This window comes from Pristiophorus japonicus, chromosome 7 (assembly GCF_044704955.1).
Source record: "Pristiophorus japonicus isolate sPriJap1 chromosome 7, sPriJap1.hap1, whole genome shotgun sequence".
In the NCBI taxonomy this organism is placed as follows: Eukaryota; Metazoa; Chordata; class Chondrichthyes; family Pristiophoridae; genus Pristiophorus; species Pristiophorus japonicus.
The window spans coordinates 30,165,350-30,184,212 of NC_091983.1; the positions used below are offsets into that span (position 1 = coordinate 30,165,350).

At 46.2% G+C, this 18,863-nt stretch overlaps 1 protein-coding gene across 1 annotated transcript in view; it reads left to right on the plus strand.

Annotated features, from left to right (window-relative positions):
- Window positions 1-18,863, plus strand: part of hmgcll1 (3-hydroxymethyl-3-methylglutaryl-CoA lyase like 1) — a 240,640-nt gene that overhangs the window by 195,165 nt on the left and 26,612 nt on the right. Inside the window, exon 8 of the mRNA XM_070884340.1 lies at window positions 15,224-15,349. Within this exon, the coding sequence (XP_070740441.1) occupies window positions 15,224-15,349 (126 nt within the window). The remainder of the gene's footprint in view (window positions 1-15,223; window positions 15,350-18,863) is intronic.

An 18,863-nucleotide genomic window follows, 5' to 3' on the forward strand; every position in this document is an offset into this window, starting at 1 on the left:
AGAGTTATTCAAAATTATGAGGGGTTTTGATAGAGTAAATAGGGGGGAATTGATTCCACTGGCAGTAGGGTCAGCAAGCAGAGGGCACAGATTTAAGATAATTGGTAAAAAAAGCCAGAGGGGCGATGAGGAGAATTTTTTTAACTCAGCAAGATATGATGATCTGGAATGCACCATTTGAAAGTGGTGGAAGCAGATTCAATTGTAACTTTCAAAAGGGATTTGGATATAAACTTAATAAAAGATGAAAAGAAAGGAATCTGGGGAAAGAGCGGGGGAGTGGGACTAATTGGTAGCTCTTTCAGAGAGCAGACACAGGCATGATGGGCCTGTGCTATATGATTCTATAATTCTATGATTTGATTAATGAGCTACTAGCCTGCAATAATTACCTTATCTAGCGTGTGAATGCCAGATACCCAAATAGCAGTCTTCATGACATGGAGCCAAGTATGAGCATGGTTGATTGATGATCAGGGCTACCCTCTGCAATCATGACTCCACTAAGCCTTTCATGGAAGGAGGAGGTCAACAGATACAGGTTGAGCATCCGAAATCTGGAGTTCCAAAATTTGGAATGTTTTCCAGAATCCGGACACCGGGCCGATCCGTGGTGGGGTCATCTGCAAACCGGAAAATGTTCCGAAATCCGGACCCCCCCCGCCTCAGCGACCCGACTTCGCCCGCCCTGACCTCGCCCCGGCCCTCGGCCGCCCTGACCTTGCCCCGGCCCTCGGCAGCCCGACCTCGCCCCGGCCCGACCTTGCTCCAGCCCTCGGTGGCTCACCCTCACCCTGGCCCGACCTCGCCCTGGCCCTTGGTGGCCCGACCTCGCCCCAGCCCTCGATGGCCTGACCTCGCCCCAGCCCCACCTCGCCCCGGCCCTCAGCGGCCTGACCTCTCCCCAGCCCTCTGTGGCTCGATCTCCGGTCCGACTTCGCTGTGACTTCGCCTGCCCCGGCCCTTGACAGGGTGAGGTCATGTTGCCCCCGGCCCTGACTCCCCCCATTCTCCCCCCGGCCCCGGCTCCCCCCTCCCCTCGGCTGCCAGACCCCACTTACCTCGACCCAGGCAAAGACGTTCCAAAATCCAGAAGTACCCGGAATCTGGGCGCTCAACCTGTATAATGAGGTCCATGTCGCTACAAGTAGTGGTGTTAGACCAAACTATAGGCATTCTGAAGTCTCTCTTAAGGCGCCTGGATAAATCTGGTGGAGCTCTAGGGCCCGAAATTCAGGACTGTTGGAAATCTGGTGCTCCCCCCATCTTTTTGGGACCATTAGCGCCAAAATCTTTTCGTGGCTGGGCCACCCCATATTCAGCTCCAAAAGAGAACAAATGGGTTCCAACACCAAGGAACCCTTCCAATGTGGATTTTTCAGTGGTGTGGCTGTCTTAATTTGAGCGTTATCACCACTGAGAAATTCAGCATGCAGGTAAGGGTTTCTAATGAGCCAGCTGCTCCCTGGCCTTTTTGGAAGGAGGTTGGAAGGATAGCTGGTGTAAGAGGTGCAAGGAGAGCCAACAGATTCACTGATATGGAGCTGGAGACACTGGTGGACGGTGTGGAAGTCAGAAGAAGAATACGGTTTCCTGATGTGGGGAGACCTGGCAGACCACCAGTACATAATGCATGGAGGGGGATTGCAGGGGAGGTGTCAGGCACCTCCGTATATGTGAGGACGATCCTCCCAGGAGGGTGCTGGCCAGTCTGCAGCCGGCCCTTCCAGAGTGACGATGGGTTGACGCCTCCTAGCTCTGGGGTGACAGGGATCCTCCTCCTCCTGCACCTCCTCCTCCTCCTCCTCCTCAGGTGGTACTGCTGGCTGGACCTCCAGCGGCTGTCCCCTGATGATGGCCAGGTTGTGCAGCAGACCACGATGATTATGGAGACCTGTTGAGGAGAGTACTGCAAAGTGCCACCAGAGCACCGGAACCTCTGCTCAAGGATGCCTGTTCACTGCTCGATGATGCACCTGGTGGCACAATGAGCGTCATTGTATGCATGCTCTGGCACTGTCCTGGGGTTCCGCAGTGGAGCGAGCAGCCAAGTACAGAGAATATCCCTTGATCCCAAGCAGCCAACCGCAATCCTGATTCGGGCCAGTGAAGACGGAGGACACTCTGGTCCGGTGCAGAATGAACGAATCGTGGCTGCTGCCTCCTTTGCCCGCTGCCTCTCTGCACGGTGCTGATGGCGACGCCTTCTCCTCCTTGCTTCTGAGCAGGTGTACCAGGTGTCTCCCTCCCAACACTCCTCCCATCCTCAGGGTGGACCCTGCCAAGCAGGTCTCTGCAGCCCACAGGACTCCACTAAAGAGTCAGACCCGAAAGTTGTATAAAAGTACAGGGGTATGTGCAAACCTCTGAGCAGCACTCAGCAGGTTTAATGGAGCCAAAACAATTAATAGAACTATATGAAAAGATAAACACTGCGGCTGCTGAAAAATGAAATAAAAGCACCAATAATTAATAAAATTAGATCAAAAAGATAAATACTGTGGATGCATGCTGGAAAATGAAATAAAAACACTAATAAGTAATCAAACTATTTACTTATCAAAAGGGTCCCAGTGGTGTCGCGTTCGAGCACCGCATTGAAAACCTCGCCGGGGGCACTGCCAGGAAAAGTCCTACCTTTTCCTCGGTGAATTTTGCTGTCCTGGTGGCTTTTCAGCGACCCGCACACTGCTTCCCTCTCCGCTGGGAGCTCACCTTTACAGCGGCTTCACCGCGCCGTTTCCAGCGGAAGTGAACACCGCTCAAATCCTCCCCGAGCTGAATGTGGCTCAGGGAGGGAGAAGTACCTGACCGCGCTGGCCGATCGTTTTTTTTGATCCAACGCCCAAACTCCGCGGTAGCTGTCCCTCCGGGGACAGTGAATTTCAGGCCCCTAGAGTATCGCACTATGTTGCAGGATGGGAAAATAGGAAAAGGAGTAGGCCATTTAACCTATTGCGCCTGTTCCACCATTTAATTAGATCATGGTTGATCTGCACCTCAAGAGATGCTGATATATCGGGGAATAGAATTTCCACTACCCATTGTGTGAAAAACTGCTTTCTGATTTTGCTCCTGAATGGCCTAGCTGTAATTGTAATATTATGCACCCTTATTTTGGATTCACCCACCAGAGGATATAACTTCTCTGTATCTACTTTATGAAATTATTTTATAACTTTGAACATCTCAATTAGATCACCCCTCAACCTTCTAAACACAAGGAAATACAACATTGTAACCTGTCCTCATAATTTTACCCTTTAAACTCTTGTATAAATTTGGTAAATCTGCGCTGTAATCCCTCTCAGGCCAATATATACATCCTGAGGGGCAGTGCCCAGAACTGAATGCAATACTCCAGATGGGATCTGAACTGGGCTCTGCAAACCTGAAGCATAACTGCCTTCCCTTTGTATTTCAACCCCTTCCGATAAAGGCCAAACTTCCATTAACCTTTTTGATTACTTTTTGTAGCTGTGCACTCGCTTTTAGTGATTTGTGTATCTGGATACAAATACTCCTTTGCTCCTCCCCAGCTTCTAGTCTCAACATTTAGAAAATATTCCAATTTGTTCTTCTAGGATCCAAAGTGACATTTTCATCCAATTGAACTCCATCTGCCACAGTTTTGCCCACTCGCTTAATCTGTCTATGACCTTTGGTGACTTCCGCTCCCCATCTACACAACTTACTCTGCCTCCTGACTTATCATCTGCAAATGTGGATATGCAACTCTCTATTTCCTCATCCAAGTTATTGCTACATAAGGGGAAAAGCTGAGGCTCCAGTACAGATAGATCCCTGGGGAATACCAGGTCGCATTCCACGTCCGGTGTCCTTGTACGAGATTACGCCCACCGGGAAATGCACTGGGACATAAACCATGTGCAGCACTTTGTCTAATGTCCTAATTCTGGCTGCCCAGTTGCCATCAAAAATGAAGGTGGTGATGGGAGAACAATCCTGCCTTATAAATCTCCTAAGAATTAGTACTTCTTTGGGTGGTTGAACCTGGTACATGTAACATTTTGGTAGCTACTCTGTTATGAAGAGATGAGGAAATTGAATCTACCATGATCCTTCAGTGCAATTCTTGCAATAAAAAAATTTGCATAGGTAGAAACATAGTTTAATGCAAATAAGATGTTTTAAAACTGCTTTTGAATCACAAGCGCATTTGTTACACTGACCTAGTTCACAGGAACTTTGTAGTTAATTAACACTGCCATCTGCTGTTTCTTTCTGCATCACACATGCACCAATTGAAAATGTAATGGAGTCCCCAATTCCTTCAAAGCTTGTAACCGGTCATGACTTACAACTATTTTAGTTACAATACTTTAAACAAGTGCCCCCTGATTAAAGGGGGGGGGGGCACAACAAATGAGCGATTCCAGTTTTAATTCAATCTACAGGTTGTATTTTCTATATAGCTTAATTAATTCATGAAATAATTAACCAGTTTTAATGAAGAAAGGCACTAACCGCATTGAGCTAAACTTGCATTTGTAGTGTCCCATGTGTGAGGCAAAGAGCCTATTTAGGCATTGATACACTTTATATTTTTTGTTTGAAAATGTTGATCCATTGCACATTTCATTGATGCCTATGTAGGAAATTATAGGAAATTATATGATGCCTATGCATCAGAAATAGGAGCAGGAGTATGCCATTTGGCCCCTCGAGCCTGCACCGCCATTCAATAAGATCATGGTTGATCTGATCATGGACTCAGCTCCACTTCCCTGCCCGCTCCCCATAACCTTTTGCTCCCTTATCGCTCAAAAATCTGTTTATCTCCGCCTTAAATATATTCAATGACCCAGCCTCCACAGCTCTCTGGGGTAGAGAATTCCATAGATTTACAATCCTCTGAGTGAAGAAATTTCTCCTCGTCTCAGTTTTAAATGGGCGGCCCCTTATTCTAAGAATATGTCCCCTAGTTTTAGTATCCCCCATGAGTGGAAATATCCTCTCTGCGTCCACCTTGCCTAGCCCCCTCATTATCTTATAAGTTTCAATAAGATCATCTCTCATTCTTCTGAACTCCAATGTATATAGGCCCAACCTACTCAACCTATCCTCTTAAGTCAACCTCCTTATCTCCGGAATCAACCTAGTGAACTTCTCTGAACAGCCTCCAATGCAAGTATATCCTTCCTTAAATACAGAGACCAAAACTGTGCTCAGTACTCTAGGTGTGGCCTCACCAATACTCTGTATAGTTGTAGCAGGACTTCTCTGCTTTTATACTTTATCTCCCTTGCAATAAAGGCCAACATTCCATTTGCCTTCTTGATTACTTGCTGTACCTGCATACTAACTTTTTGTGTTTCATGCACAAGGACCCCCAGGTCCCTCTGTACTGCAGCACTTTGTAATTTTTCTCCATTTAAATTATAATTTGCTTTTCTATTATTTCTGCCAAAGTGGATAACCTCACATTTTCTCACATTATATTCCATCTGCCAATTTACCAATTGCTTGCAAGATTTAAATTACATTTAGTTGTATTATAAGAAGCTGGGTTTGCTATCCTCAGAGCAGAGAGATTAAGGGCAGATGTAATAGAGATGTTCAAAATTATAAAGGATTTTGATAGAGTAGATAGGGAAGAACTGGCAGGAGGGTCGGTAACCAGCGGACACAAATTGGCAAAAGAGGTAGGGGTGAGATGACGAGAATTTCTTTTTACTCAGCGAGTTATTGACCCAGAAATTCCAATGTCCCGGGCCCATACGAAGTATCTACAGACCTGGGAAGGCATCGGAAAAGCTGGTTTTCAGTGCGCAATGAGCATGTGCTGAAAACCGGCTTTTCCGATCTGTCAAGCTGGAGCTAGACAGATCGGGAGTGAGGACAGTTGTACGGGCAAGATTGCGGGGTTTGCCCATATCTTGCCCAGTAAATGTCCTCAAAACTCTTGCACCTGATAGCCTACTTTTACAGGAGTAAGAGTTTTAGAACACACTTAAAACATAAAAAATTAAATTAAAAAAACATATTTTTAAAAAACTCTGGCCAATACATTACATTTATTTTGAAACAGAATTAATTTTTTTTTTTAAATCGGCAAATTTTATTTCTTTAAAAAATATTTATAACAACTTTAATTTCTATTAGTGTATTTATGTGAGGTGTTTTTTTTTAATGTTTTATGTCGTGTTTGTGTGTTTTACGGTGTTTCTCATTCATAGTAATAGGAGATTCGGCCTTACGAATCTCCTGTTACTATGAATGAGAAAATACTTACCTGTGATTGGGTGTCCAGGCCCACGTGACTCCCACGGACCTCCCAATGTGAACGCGCTGCGACGCATAGTCACGAGAGGCCTCTCGAGCGGGCCCAACAACTTCAGGTAAGTGCACATTTTCTGTCCATTCTTTAGTGCTTTGCCCGCGGGAAGACCTCGAGAGGAATTTCTGGGCCATTGTGATCTGGAAGAATGGTGGAAGCGGATTCAACAGTAACTTTCAAAAGGGAAGTGGATATATATGTGTAGACACACACACTTGAAAAGGAAACATTTTCAGAGCTACGGGAAAGATCAGTGAAGTGGGACTAATTGGATAACTCTTTCAAATAACAGGCACAGGCACTGTTGTGTAGGCATGTCTGTAACACTGTCATGCAACATTGAATGTACCCTTGTACTGTACATACCTTACCGGTACACTAGAGGGTGCTGTTGCTGGAGACCCAGGGGTTGCCTGCACACGGCAGGTAACCCAGTATAAAAAGGAACACACAGCTTGTTGTCAGCACTCAGGAGCTGCTAATAAAGGACTGCAGGTCTGCTGGTTAAAGCACCATACCTTACCTCGTGGAGTCATTACTAAAGGTGCCTACATACACTACAACTGGCGACGGGAATACGAGATCACGAACTACACGCTCAACATGTCTAACCTTAGCAAGTTTCAGCATTTTACAGAGGGGGAAGATTGGGATGTCTTTGTGGAAAGATTGGAACACTTCTTTATAGCCAACAATCTGGACGGGGACACACTACTGAACAAACACAGGGCTATCCTGCTTAGCAGTTGTGGGCCCACCATCTACGGTCTCGTCAGGGACTTACTAGCCCCAGAGAAGACAACCACCAAGAGCTATGAGGAACTTGTAACAATCATACAGGAACAACTAAAGGACGTATCCTCACAGCCAGGCACCGGTTCTACACTTACCGACGACCTGAGGGCCAAGAAATTGCCAAGTATGCTGCACACTTAAGACTAGCTGCACCGTGTGAGTTTGGCAACCACCTTAATTAAGCACTAAGAGACATATTTGTCATCGGAATCAGCCACGAAGGCCTCCTACACAAATTGCTCTCGGCTGACATCACTGTCACCTTGCAGAAAGCAATTCAAGTGAGCCAGGCCTACATGGTTTCGGCCAGCGACCCCAGGCCTCTAAACCGGTGAGCACAGTGCAGCGCATGGACACTTCTAAAGGCAGAAATGCTGCCCCGAGTCCCGCAACCCTGAGTCCGCCACATGGGGCAAACCGGATGGCCCCGTGCTGGCGCTGTGGAGGAAACCACAGGGCCCACCAGTGCTGCTACTAAGACTATGCATGCAAAGGCTGCAAAGAAAAAGGGCACCTTCAGAGAATGTGCAGAAAAGGCTGTATTCACTGTCTCTGATGAGTTGGCTAATCACCGGGGCTCCGACACAGATGGAGATGAAGCTGCTCTAACCCTGGGAAAGGAGAATGGAATCTTTACCAGCTCCATCGTAAGTTCTCCGTGGATGATGGAAGTGGACATCGACGCAGTCCCAGTCTCCATGGAAATCGACATGGGGCGAGCCAGTCTGTGATGAGCCAAAAGACCTTTGAAAAAATTTGGAGGAATCCTGCCACTCGACCAAAACTGTCTCCTGTCCAGGCAAAGCTGCTCACCTACACCAAAGGTAAAATCCAAATCATTGGCAGTGTAGACGTCCAGGTCTCCCTGGGCGGCGTGTTGCACAAACTCCCCCTGTGGATTGTAGCGGCAATGGTCCCACGCTGCTGGGCAGGAATTGGATGAACCGGGTCCACATCAGGCAAAGTGGTGCTGTGGAAGAAAAGAGCACCACAGCCTGCCTGCAGCAAGACCACAGAATGACTGCAGCACCACAAGCATGTGGAAGAAAAGAGCACCACAGCCTGCTTGCAGCAAGACCACAAAATGGCTGCAGCACCACAAGAACGTGGAAGAAAAGAGCACCACAAAATGGCTGCAGCACACCAAGCAGCAGACCTGCATTCAAAATGGCCTCCTCCATGCCACGAGTCAACATGGAGGAGCATCATGTGACATCAAGCGGCTAATCGGATTTGAAAGCTCCCTTAAAGGTGACAAGTAACCAAAAATATTTAAAGGGGAAGTTCCAACTATTTGAGCATACGGACTTTAAAGCTAAAGATGCAATTAAAGGGTGCAAGTATGAAAATATATGCAATGTAACTATGGATTGTGATGCTGGTTTAACTAATGTGACTAATGAGATGAATGCAGGTGTCAGTAAGGTTAAGAACACGTTTATTATGCGTAACAATAAAGATAGAGATTGTGAAATGCCTAATGTAACCATGTCTGTTGAAACCAGGACATCCAAAAGTAATGCGAGTGCTAGAATGTGTAATACAGGCTCGCCTATGTGTGATCAGAGCCAAGGTGCCATGTATACCGGTAGGACACTGCCAAAGGACATTGGATCCTACAGGGACCATGCTAATGCCAATGGAATCCCCCTGTGGGAGGCTCCCAGGTCCAGCAGACTACCTGACCATGTAGCTTGGATCTTTGGAACAAATGTGATGTCCCTTGCAGGACACACACACATGCAGTGGGAGCAGACCCACTACAGGGACAGTGGTCAATGGGCAGCCCAGCCACCACCAATGGCAACCGGCACCAGACCAGCCCTACAGCCCCTGGCCACCAGGGCCAACACCAGGAGCATGAGGCCAATACCCTGCAGCTTCCCTGGCAAACCCTGGGATGACCTGACCCTCATCCCCATTGGTGGACAAGGAGCCCACCCAGTCTTGTGGCCCTGCCCACCACCCCACAACTACCCACATCACAGTGTATACACACCACCCACTGCTGCCATGGCTACCTCCCCGAGGTCTGTGTGTGAGGGAGGGGAAATGTACAAGGCCAGCCTCAAGCTCAGGGGTCACACCTGGCAACCACACAACCCTCACCACAACCCCCCATAGCCCACCACTGATCACCTCCTCTGGTCACGACAACTAGGATATGAAAAATGCTCAGGGGGGTGTATTGTTGTGTAGGCATGCCTGTTCACTGTGCGATGTCTGTAACACTGTCATGCAACATTGAATGTACCCTTGTACTGTACACACCTTACCGGTACACTAGAGAGAGAGTGCTGTTGCTGGAGACCCAGGGGTTACCTGCACATGGCAGGTAACCCAGTATAAAAAGGAACACACATCTTGTTGTCAACACTCAAGAGCTACTAATAAAGGACTGCAGGTCTGCACAGTTAAAGCACCATACCCTGCCTCGTGGAGTCATTACGAAAGGTGTCTACATAAACTACAGGCACAATGAGCTGAATGTCCTACTTCTGTTCTGTATGATTCTGTGATTTTAAGTAGCCATGAATCGGAAGTGATTTGCAAATGGAGTCTATAGAGTGCCACAAGAAATTGCTGAGGGAATAAATCAATTCCAGCAGTAGCCTTGGTAAGCCTTTCAAATGGAGGAAGGGTCAATAATAATTCAAACTTCAGATTTATTAGGTCATGGAAATCAAAGAGAAACCTTTTTGAAAATGACTAGCTGTACTTGGAAGCTGGTGCGTTGCCAGTGTTTAAGTACATGTTGAGTAGTATGGAGAAAGGAGAAACATCTCGGGACATGGTGCATGGTAGAATTTGAGAGTAAGGAGGACCAAGGGGATTTAGTGCATGCTGAAAAGAGATCATTGGGGATACACTTGTTTTCAGGTAGACCAGGTTTTAGGAGAAGTTTTCTGAAAATATCTGCAGTGTGGAGGGTTATGGAAAAGGTTAATTAGCGAGTGTTAAGGTCAAATAGTGAAAGAAAGAAAGTCTTGCATTTATATAGCACCTTTCATAACCACCAGACATTCCAAAGTGCATTCCAGCCGATGAAGTACTATTTTAAAGTGTAGTCACTGTTGTGATGTAGGAAATGTGGCAGCCAATTTGTGCACAGCAAGCTCCCACAAACAGCAATGTGATGATAATGACCAGATAATCTGAGTTTGTTATGTTGATTGAGGGATAAATATTGGCCAGGACACCGGGGATCACTCCCCTGCTCTTCTTCGAAATAATTTCTTGGTGTCTTTTACGTCCACCTGAGAGAGCAGACGGATCCCTTGGTTTAACATCTCATCCGAAAGACAGTGCAGCACTCCCTCAGAACTGCAAGCCTATATTTTTGAATAAAATGTCTCTGGAGTGAGACTTGAATCCACAACTTCACTGCATCCCTCGGGTGAGTACCTGACCTTCACTCATACAAAGGTATGCTTTTTCGCCCTTTGCAGAAGAGATAGCAAACTGCAGTGAAGTAGAAGATGACTGAGATGGCCTGCCACAAATAGTCCAGCTCACAGATGCAGAGGAGAACATCCTGGAGATAAGTAGCACATCTGTGTCCCTCTCCATTGGAAATGAAGAGACAGGCATCTGTCAGATAGCTGAGGACAGAATTACAAATATCTCTGACACACATATTTCATTTCATTGATGACTGAACTATGAGAAGATTGAATATGGTGATTGTCAAGATCATGACTTTGCCATAGCTAATTCATATCCCTTTCTTTTGTCTTCCCGGACCTTCACACATACAGCAAGTGTCACTGGACATGCATGAGGATAATTCCTCAGAGGACCTCATTCCTCCTGAGAGTGCACTGTCACAGGATGTACAGCCATGCATCAACGCAGATACTCGCATTTCAGTGGGTCCACTTACACAGTTCGATGAGTTTTCACCTGGTGATTCACAACCCACAAGTGAGCATGAGCAGACTCTGATGGTAGGGACAGCTATGGAGAGTCTGCATTAGGGAGCACAATCCTCTCCAAGCTCTGCTCAGGTGAGCAGAGATGCTGAGCCCCGGGGTCTATCATTGAGAAGTACAATGCAAGAGGTATACTGTACAGCCATGTAGATTTTGGATGCCAACATTTCTGCCACTTTAATCAGAATGACAGATACCTTATCCGTCACCTTACAAAGCTCAAATGATCTTCACCAAGCTGGTCTGCAGCAGAGTGGTGGGAGTGATGTGGTGCTGGCTCAGGAGAGGGATGATGGCGAAAGTGGACTTGGAAGTGGGAACTCAACTCAAAGAGCTTCCACTTCTCACTCTTTGCCTCCTCTCAGTCAGTACCCGACAAACTGCTTCATCACCCAACACATGGCAGGACCCAAGGATGTGCAATGGATGGATGCATGTTTGAAGAATTGTTTAGTGCAACAGGCAGGGTGGGGGACCAGAGCGTAGGATTTAATTTGTGATGTTTTCCTGTGTGAGTCACCACAGCTGAATCTTTGGGCTATTACAGAATCCTTGGCATTCGGGGCAGCAACATACATGACTAGTTTGGCAATGGATGCCCCATCTTCATATTCCTCCTCCTCCTCCTCTTTAATGTTCTCCTCCATCCATCTGTATTTCCCTCTGCTGCACAATGCTGTCCAGCATGCAGCACACCACTATTACACTGGACACCCTCCTTGGTGAATTCTGTAGGACGTTTCCAGATCTATCGAAGTAACTGAAGCACAGCTTCAAAAACAACAACTACGTCTTGCATTTATATAGCTCCTTTAAGATAGTAAAATGTCGCAAGGCGCTTCACGAGCAAAATTTGACACATAAGGAGATATCAGGACTGAAGAGGTATGTTTTAAGGAGCGACTTAAAGGAGAAGAGAGAGGTCGTGAGGTGGTAAGTTTTAGGGAGGGAATTCGTAGCTTAGGACCAAGGCAGCTGAAGGCACGGATGCCAATGGTGGAGTGATTAAAATCGGGCAAGTGCAAGAGTCCAGAATTGGAGGAGAACATCAAAGGCTTATAGAGCTGAAGGAGATTACAGAGAGAGGGAGGGACGAGGCCATGGAGGGATTTGAAACCAGGATAATAATTTTAAAATTGGGTCATTGCCAGACACCATCCAAAAATAATGTAGGTCAGGGCTGATGGATGAATGAGCATTGGTATCTAGTTAGCATACGACCAGCATAGTTTTGGATGAGTTCCAGTTTATGTAGGGTGGAAAATGGGATTCCGGCCAGGAGTGCATTGGAATAGTCAAGTCTAGACGTAACAAAGGCATCAATGAGGGTTTCAGCAGTGGATGAGCTAAGGCAGGGGCGGAGTAGAATGATGTTACGGAGGTGGAAATAGGTGGTCTTAGCGATGACACAGATTTGTGGTTGAAAGCTCATTTTGGTGCCAAATACAGTCTCGTTCAGCCTCAGAGACTTGCCAAAGAGAGGGATGGAGTCAGTGGCTAGGGAATGGAGTATATAGTAGGGTCTTAGGACAATGGCTTCAGTTATCCCAATGTTTAGTTGGAGGAAATTTCGACTCATCCGGTACGGATGTCAGACAAGCATGGTGACAAATCAGAGACAGTGGAGGGGTTGAGAGAGCGAAGTGTCATCAGCGTGCATGTGGAACCTGACGTTACGTTTTCAGATGAGGTCACTGAGGGGCAGCATGTAGATGAGAAATAGGAGGGGGCCAAGGATAGATCCTTGGGGGACTGCGGAGGTAATGGCGCAGGGGCGCGAAAAGAAGCCATTGCAGATGATTATCTGGCTCCGACTGGATAGATGAGAAAGGATAAGGCATGTGCAGTCCCATCCAGCTAGACATTGGAGGAGATTCAGATGGCTTCCTCTATGGCACACCTGGTGGTCATGTGGCTCTCGTTGTATCACTGCTATGCCTCAATGGTGGGGTTCCTCACACGTGTCATGAGCCAAATTTGAAGTAATCTCGGTCTCTCTTCCGCACCCCTCCCTCCCGCGCCCCTCCCTCCCGTGTCCCTATTTACCTTGGACCAAAGCACCTCGTCGCCACCGTGTATGGTGATGGTCTTTCCCTTCTGATGTGCTGCCATGAACATTAAAGCCGCCTCCTACCCGACTGGTGTCGGTTTGAAAGCCTCCAATGTTCACCAATACCTGCATGGTGACAAGAACTCTCTGCTAAACATTCGCCAAAGAGAACTGACAAAACTGCTGGCAGAACTGAGCATTTGCTCAGTTGGGGCTATCCGAAGTTGAAAGACCCCCATGAAGTGCACCTGACACCCGTGCTGGAGGCGTTAAATCCAATGGAAATTTGAATTCCTGTGAAAAGGCCCTCATTTGCATCCAATTATCAGCTTAATGATGTCTTCATTGGCCACCTGCTGGCGATATTGATCACGCCAACTTCAGCCATCAGGTTGCTCGTATGAGCCAAACGCACTGCAGTAAAACCCAGAAGTCAGCAAGTTGTAGACCTGATTTTTTTTTTTGCCAAATTTATCTACCCATCTGCTTCCAAGCCACTCGTTCATGTCTGAAAAAATTCCCCCCTCCTTGTCTCTTTTTGGTACGAGCATCTGATGCAATTAACCACTAACTAGATCATCTGCTTCAAACACTATCTTCCTTTGTGAACTGTCTGACGACCTCTGCTTCTATCCTGTCTTTCCCAAACTGTATGGTTCTGTTAGAAATATGTACCTGATATGTCTGGCTTTGCTAATAGATCACGAGTGGCCAGGGTTCTTTTTTGGGGGGGGGTGATGTGCTGACCCGCACATTTGCCTAAATTAGCCAAGAATGATGAAACGAGAAGGAAGCAGTTTATCATCATCATAGGCAGTCCCTTAAAATTGAGGAAGATTTGCTTCAACTCTGAAAACGAGTTCTCAGGTGGCTGTACAGTCCACTGCGGGAATTATAGTCTCTATCACAGGTGGGGCAGACAGGGATTGAAGGAAAGGGTGGGTGGGGAGCCTGGTTTGCCGCACGTTCCTTCCGCTGTCTGTGTTTGGTTTCTGCATGCTCTCGGCGACGAGACTCGAGGTACTCAGCACCCTCCCGGATGCTCTTCCTTCATTTTGGACAGTCTTGGGCCAGGGATTCGCAGGTGCCAGTGGGGATGTTGCACTTTATCAAGGAGGCTCTGGGGGTGTCCCTGCAATGTTTCCTCTGCCCACCTGGGGCACGCTTGCCGTGTAGGAGTTCCGTGTAGAGCGCTTGCTTAGGGTGTCTCGTATCGGGCATGCGGACGATGTGGCCCGCCCAATGGAGCTGATCGAGCGTGGTCAGTGCCTCGATGCTGGGTATGTTGGCCTGAGGGAGAACACTGACATTGATGCGTCTATCCTCCCAGTGGATTTGCAGTTTATGTAAGGATATATAAGGACGAGGCTTGGTAGAGACATTGAGCAGCTTGACATACCTAGACTAGAGGTAAGAACTGGAGGGGTGGGTTATTCCAGTATGTATTGTCTGCTTGATTATTGTAGTTAATATCTGAAAGAAAAATATGTCTACTGATGATACTAGAGTCTGATTCTGATGATTACCTGAGATATCAAGACGATGTCTTACTCTTGGGTGTAGAGCATCACATGGGTGGAGTCCATATAGGAAAATTGGGTGTGAAATAAAAGTAAAGAAAGACTTGCATTCATATGGCGCCTTTCACGGCCACCGGATGTCTCAAAATGCTTTACAGCCAATGAAGTACTTTTGGAGTGTAGTCACTTTTGTAATGTAGGAAATGCGGCTGTCAATTTGTGCACAGCAAGCTCCCACACACAACAATGTGATAATGACCAGATAACTTGTTTTTTGTGATGCTGATAAATATTGGCCGGACACCAGCGATAACTCCCCTGCTCTTCTTTGAAATAGTACCAGAGGATCTTTTACATCCACCTGAGAGCAGATTTTTGTTCTCAAGTCTCTGGAGTGGGATTTGAACCCACAACCATCTGACAGAGACAAGAATGCTACCAACTGAGCCACAGCTGACACGGAAGCCCCCATTTGAGCAACAGCTGTGGCGGGAGACCGAGAGGCGTAATCTTGGGCCAATGGACAATAAATACTGGCCTTGCCAATGATTCCCACATCCAGAGAATGAAGTTTCAAAACCAAAATGCAATGCAATGCATACAATTATATTCTGCTCTTTTACAGATGGGGATCAGTGTAGTGGATTGCTCCGTTGCTGGACTTGGCGGTTGCCCTTATGCTCATGGTGCTTCAGGGAACGTTTCCACCGAAGATGTTGTGTACATGCTGAGTGGTTTGGGTATTCGTACGGTAAGTTGATTTTCAAATTAGTCCTGTATAATATTTATAAAATAAACGGCCCTTGGACTTCTTCCTAAAATATTTAAACGGTGCAAATTTTATTTCTATAATTTTTTTTTAAGGATATATATCTATGGAGAGAAACACAACTCTTCAGTGATTTATGAGATCAGTTTTCATGATTATTGCCATGGGAACACCAACTTCCCTGGGTATAAATATCAGGAAGAAGGGAACAGAAATCTAGCATGCCAGAAGGGGTCAGAAAGAAATTATATATGTTTGGAACAATCCGTTAGACTGGGGAGTAAAGACAAAAGCATAAGGCCTAGAAATTGGTCTACACAGTGCCAGTAATCAGACGACCAATATGGTGGGTAGGAAGCGGTGCACATTTGCAGTTGGAAGTGTATCACCCGCGATACAAGGTATAATATGCACCTTTTAAACCCTTTGCATGTGCAGATGACATAAGAACATAAGAAATAGGAGCAGGGGTCAGCCATTTGGCCCCTCGAGCCTGCTCCGCCATTCAATAAGATCCTGGCTAATCTGATCATGGACTCAACTCCACTTCCCTGCCCACTCGCCATAATCCTTGACTCTCTTATCCTTCAAAAATCTATCTGTCTCCACCTTAAATAGATTCAATGACCCAGCCTCCACAGCTCTCTGGGGCAGAGAATTTCAAAGATTCACGACCCTCTGAGGGAAGAAATTCCTCCTCATCTCCATTTTAAATAGGTGACCCCTTATTCTAAAACTATGCCCCCTAGTTCGAGATTCCCCCACAAGAGGTAACATCCTCTCCTCATCCAACCTGTCAAGGCCCCTCAGAATCTTATATGTTTCAATAAGATCACCTCTTAGTCTTCTAAACCCCAATGATTTTAGACCCAACCTGCTCAACCTTTCTTCATAGGGGGCCTCATGCCTATTTGAAGGCCCTCTCCAAGATTGGTTTGTCCTGAGGCTTAGGGATTACCTGCAATATAGAAGGTAAGTAACTTACCTGAATGTCAAGCAGGAGAGCTCCTCCCAACCCCAAATTAAAGGAACCGATCATCGCCGCTCTCCTCCTCCCCACACCCCATCGCAATTGGTTCCCCCTGCAATTTATCCCCCGATCCTGCCTTGACCACTGGTCTTCTCCCCCCCGACCCTTGATCTCCCTCCACTCCCAACCCCGATCCCTGGCCCTCATAATTCCCAGATCCGTCATCGATCTCCCCGTCTTGCAGCCCCGACACCCGGCCGCCTGATCTCACTTCCTTGGCCAGCCGACGCTCATGCTTCCCCGCCGCCCGCCCCCTGCGATTTGCAGCCCCGACCCCAGATCCTGGCCTCAAGCCCCGGCCTTGGCCTTGGCATCGAACCCTGCCCTGGCCCCAAGCTTAGACCCAAAGGGCTGATGCAATGCTATCTGTGGCCGCATCTTGCACCCTACTAGCGGACTAAAAACTCCGCATTGGCTCCATTATATCTGTGGAGCCTTGGCCTTTACCATCCCGGCACAGGGAAAGAATCCAGTGCCCAAATTCTGGGTCTAGGTGATTTAAAACACAGCTGGATTATATAATGGAAGAGTTAGGGTACTAGACTTAGGAACTTCGATGAGCTGAATATTTTCATTCTGTTACTTTTCTTTCATTATTAGAAGCTTACAAAATACATTGCATTAACTTTAGCAGTGTCAAATTACAGATCACAGTCATTTTTTTCACAAAATCATGTGCTTCCATCTATCAAGATGCCCTGTGACAAGCATTATAATGGGCCTGAGTTTGCCGTCGGAGGCTTCCCACGGGTGAATGCCTCCGAACCGCAATAAATCTACAAACCTACCTGATGATCCTGGATACACAGAGACTCACACTCCTGGTAGGTGGTTCGCAAGCGTCCCAGGGATCACTTGGGCCGGCCCAACCAATCAGGAAGAGGAATCCCATTATGCATATGGGGATTCCATTTACGTACAGAATCCCCATAAGCTTAATAGGAATCACCCAAAAAATACACTTTAGCAACACTGAAACAAAAAAAAACATTACGTTTAAAATTAATTAAAATACAATTTAATTCAACATTTCAAACAAAGCTTTAATTCTTTGAAAAATAAATGTAAACATTTTTTAAGGGGCCAAAAATAACACAAAAATAACCTATTTTACAGATTTATGAATGTTAAAATGATTTAAAAAAATAATTTTAATATTTATTTCCACCCTTACGCTAGTACAAGATGGCCTTACTCCTGCTGTTACCAGGTGTAAGATTTTCACAGGCATTCGCTGGGCAAGATTTGGGTAAATAGTCCATACTCTCTGCCAGCGGAGGTCCATTTCCTATGCTGGCAGAGGATCTGTTAAGAAGATTCTTGACATTTCCAGATAGTTCGCACATGCGCAGTCCATGCGTTAACCCCAAACTTGTGAGGCACTTATGGCGAAGGTCCAAGCCAATATCTTTCGCAGCAGCCCATGGAATAACTAGCACTAAATGATGAGCTTCATTGAATAGTTGCAAAAGGGCTCTCTATATCAAAGTTTCAGACAGATCATTCTAACCATGCTCTGACCTGATTGCATGTTATTGAGAGGCTCACTGCTTGTTTGATTTAGAATACTTGAACTTGGCATTCCTTGATATTCCTTGCCTACCTTGTTACAAGTTGGATTTACAGGGGTAATTTTCCAACTTCTCTGTTCTGACAGGGAACTCACCTGTTATGTCTGTAATGCACTTATGAATGACTCCACGAGACAGTGTGTTGTACTCAAACCTTGGTCCTTTATTCGTAACTCCAGAGTGAGGCACAAGCATGGTGGGCAGCCTTTTATACTGGGCCCTGCACACCTATGCAGGTGACCCTCATGTCTCCCACCGCAGTGCCCTCTAGTGAACAGTCTCTGCCACAGGGGCAGGAAACCCCGGTCTCCACCAGTTGCACCCTCTAGTGGTGCCAGTGACTACACAGAGAGTATATTTATAGTCTGCATATGTAACATCACCCATCAGAAGTCATATCAGAAATTTGGGCAGGCACTACACATGATTTTGTAACCATTGTCTTTTATCTTGGTTATTTTATAGTTATAATATTTAATTTGATATGTGATCTTATCGGTGTGGATACAATGGAAACTGGCTTTCAGCATCTAATTGCACTCCACCTATTGCACAGATTCTTCAAATCAAGAAAATGTAGAAAGTTAGTAAAATTAAATTTTATTTTGTACTCCTGAAATCAAGAAATAAATGTGACACAAAATAGGCTTTCTGAGATCACGTTAGCTACACTTACACTTGCATTGACAAATTAAGTCTCAATCCTATTTTGACTTAATTTAATAACTTAATTTAATTTCCGATTTACACCCATAAGGTGCAGCTGAATAGGAGTAGTTCGTGCAGATCTCGTGCAGGCATATTGTGCTGGTATAATCGTACAAAGATCCGAACACGAACATGAATTAACTCTACTTAAATGCCCATTTGGATGACTCATTGAAAGGACTTGAAT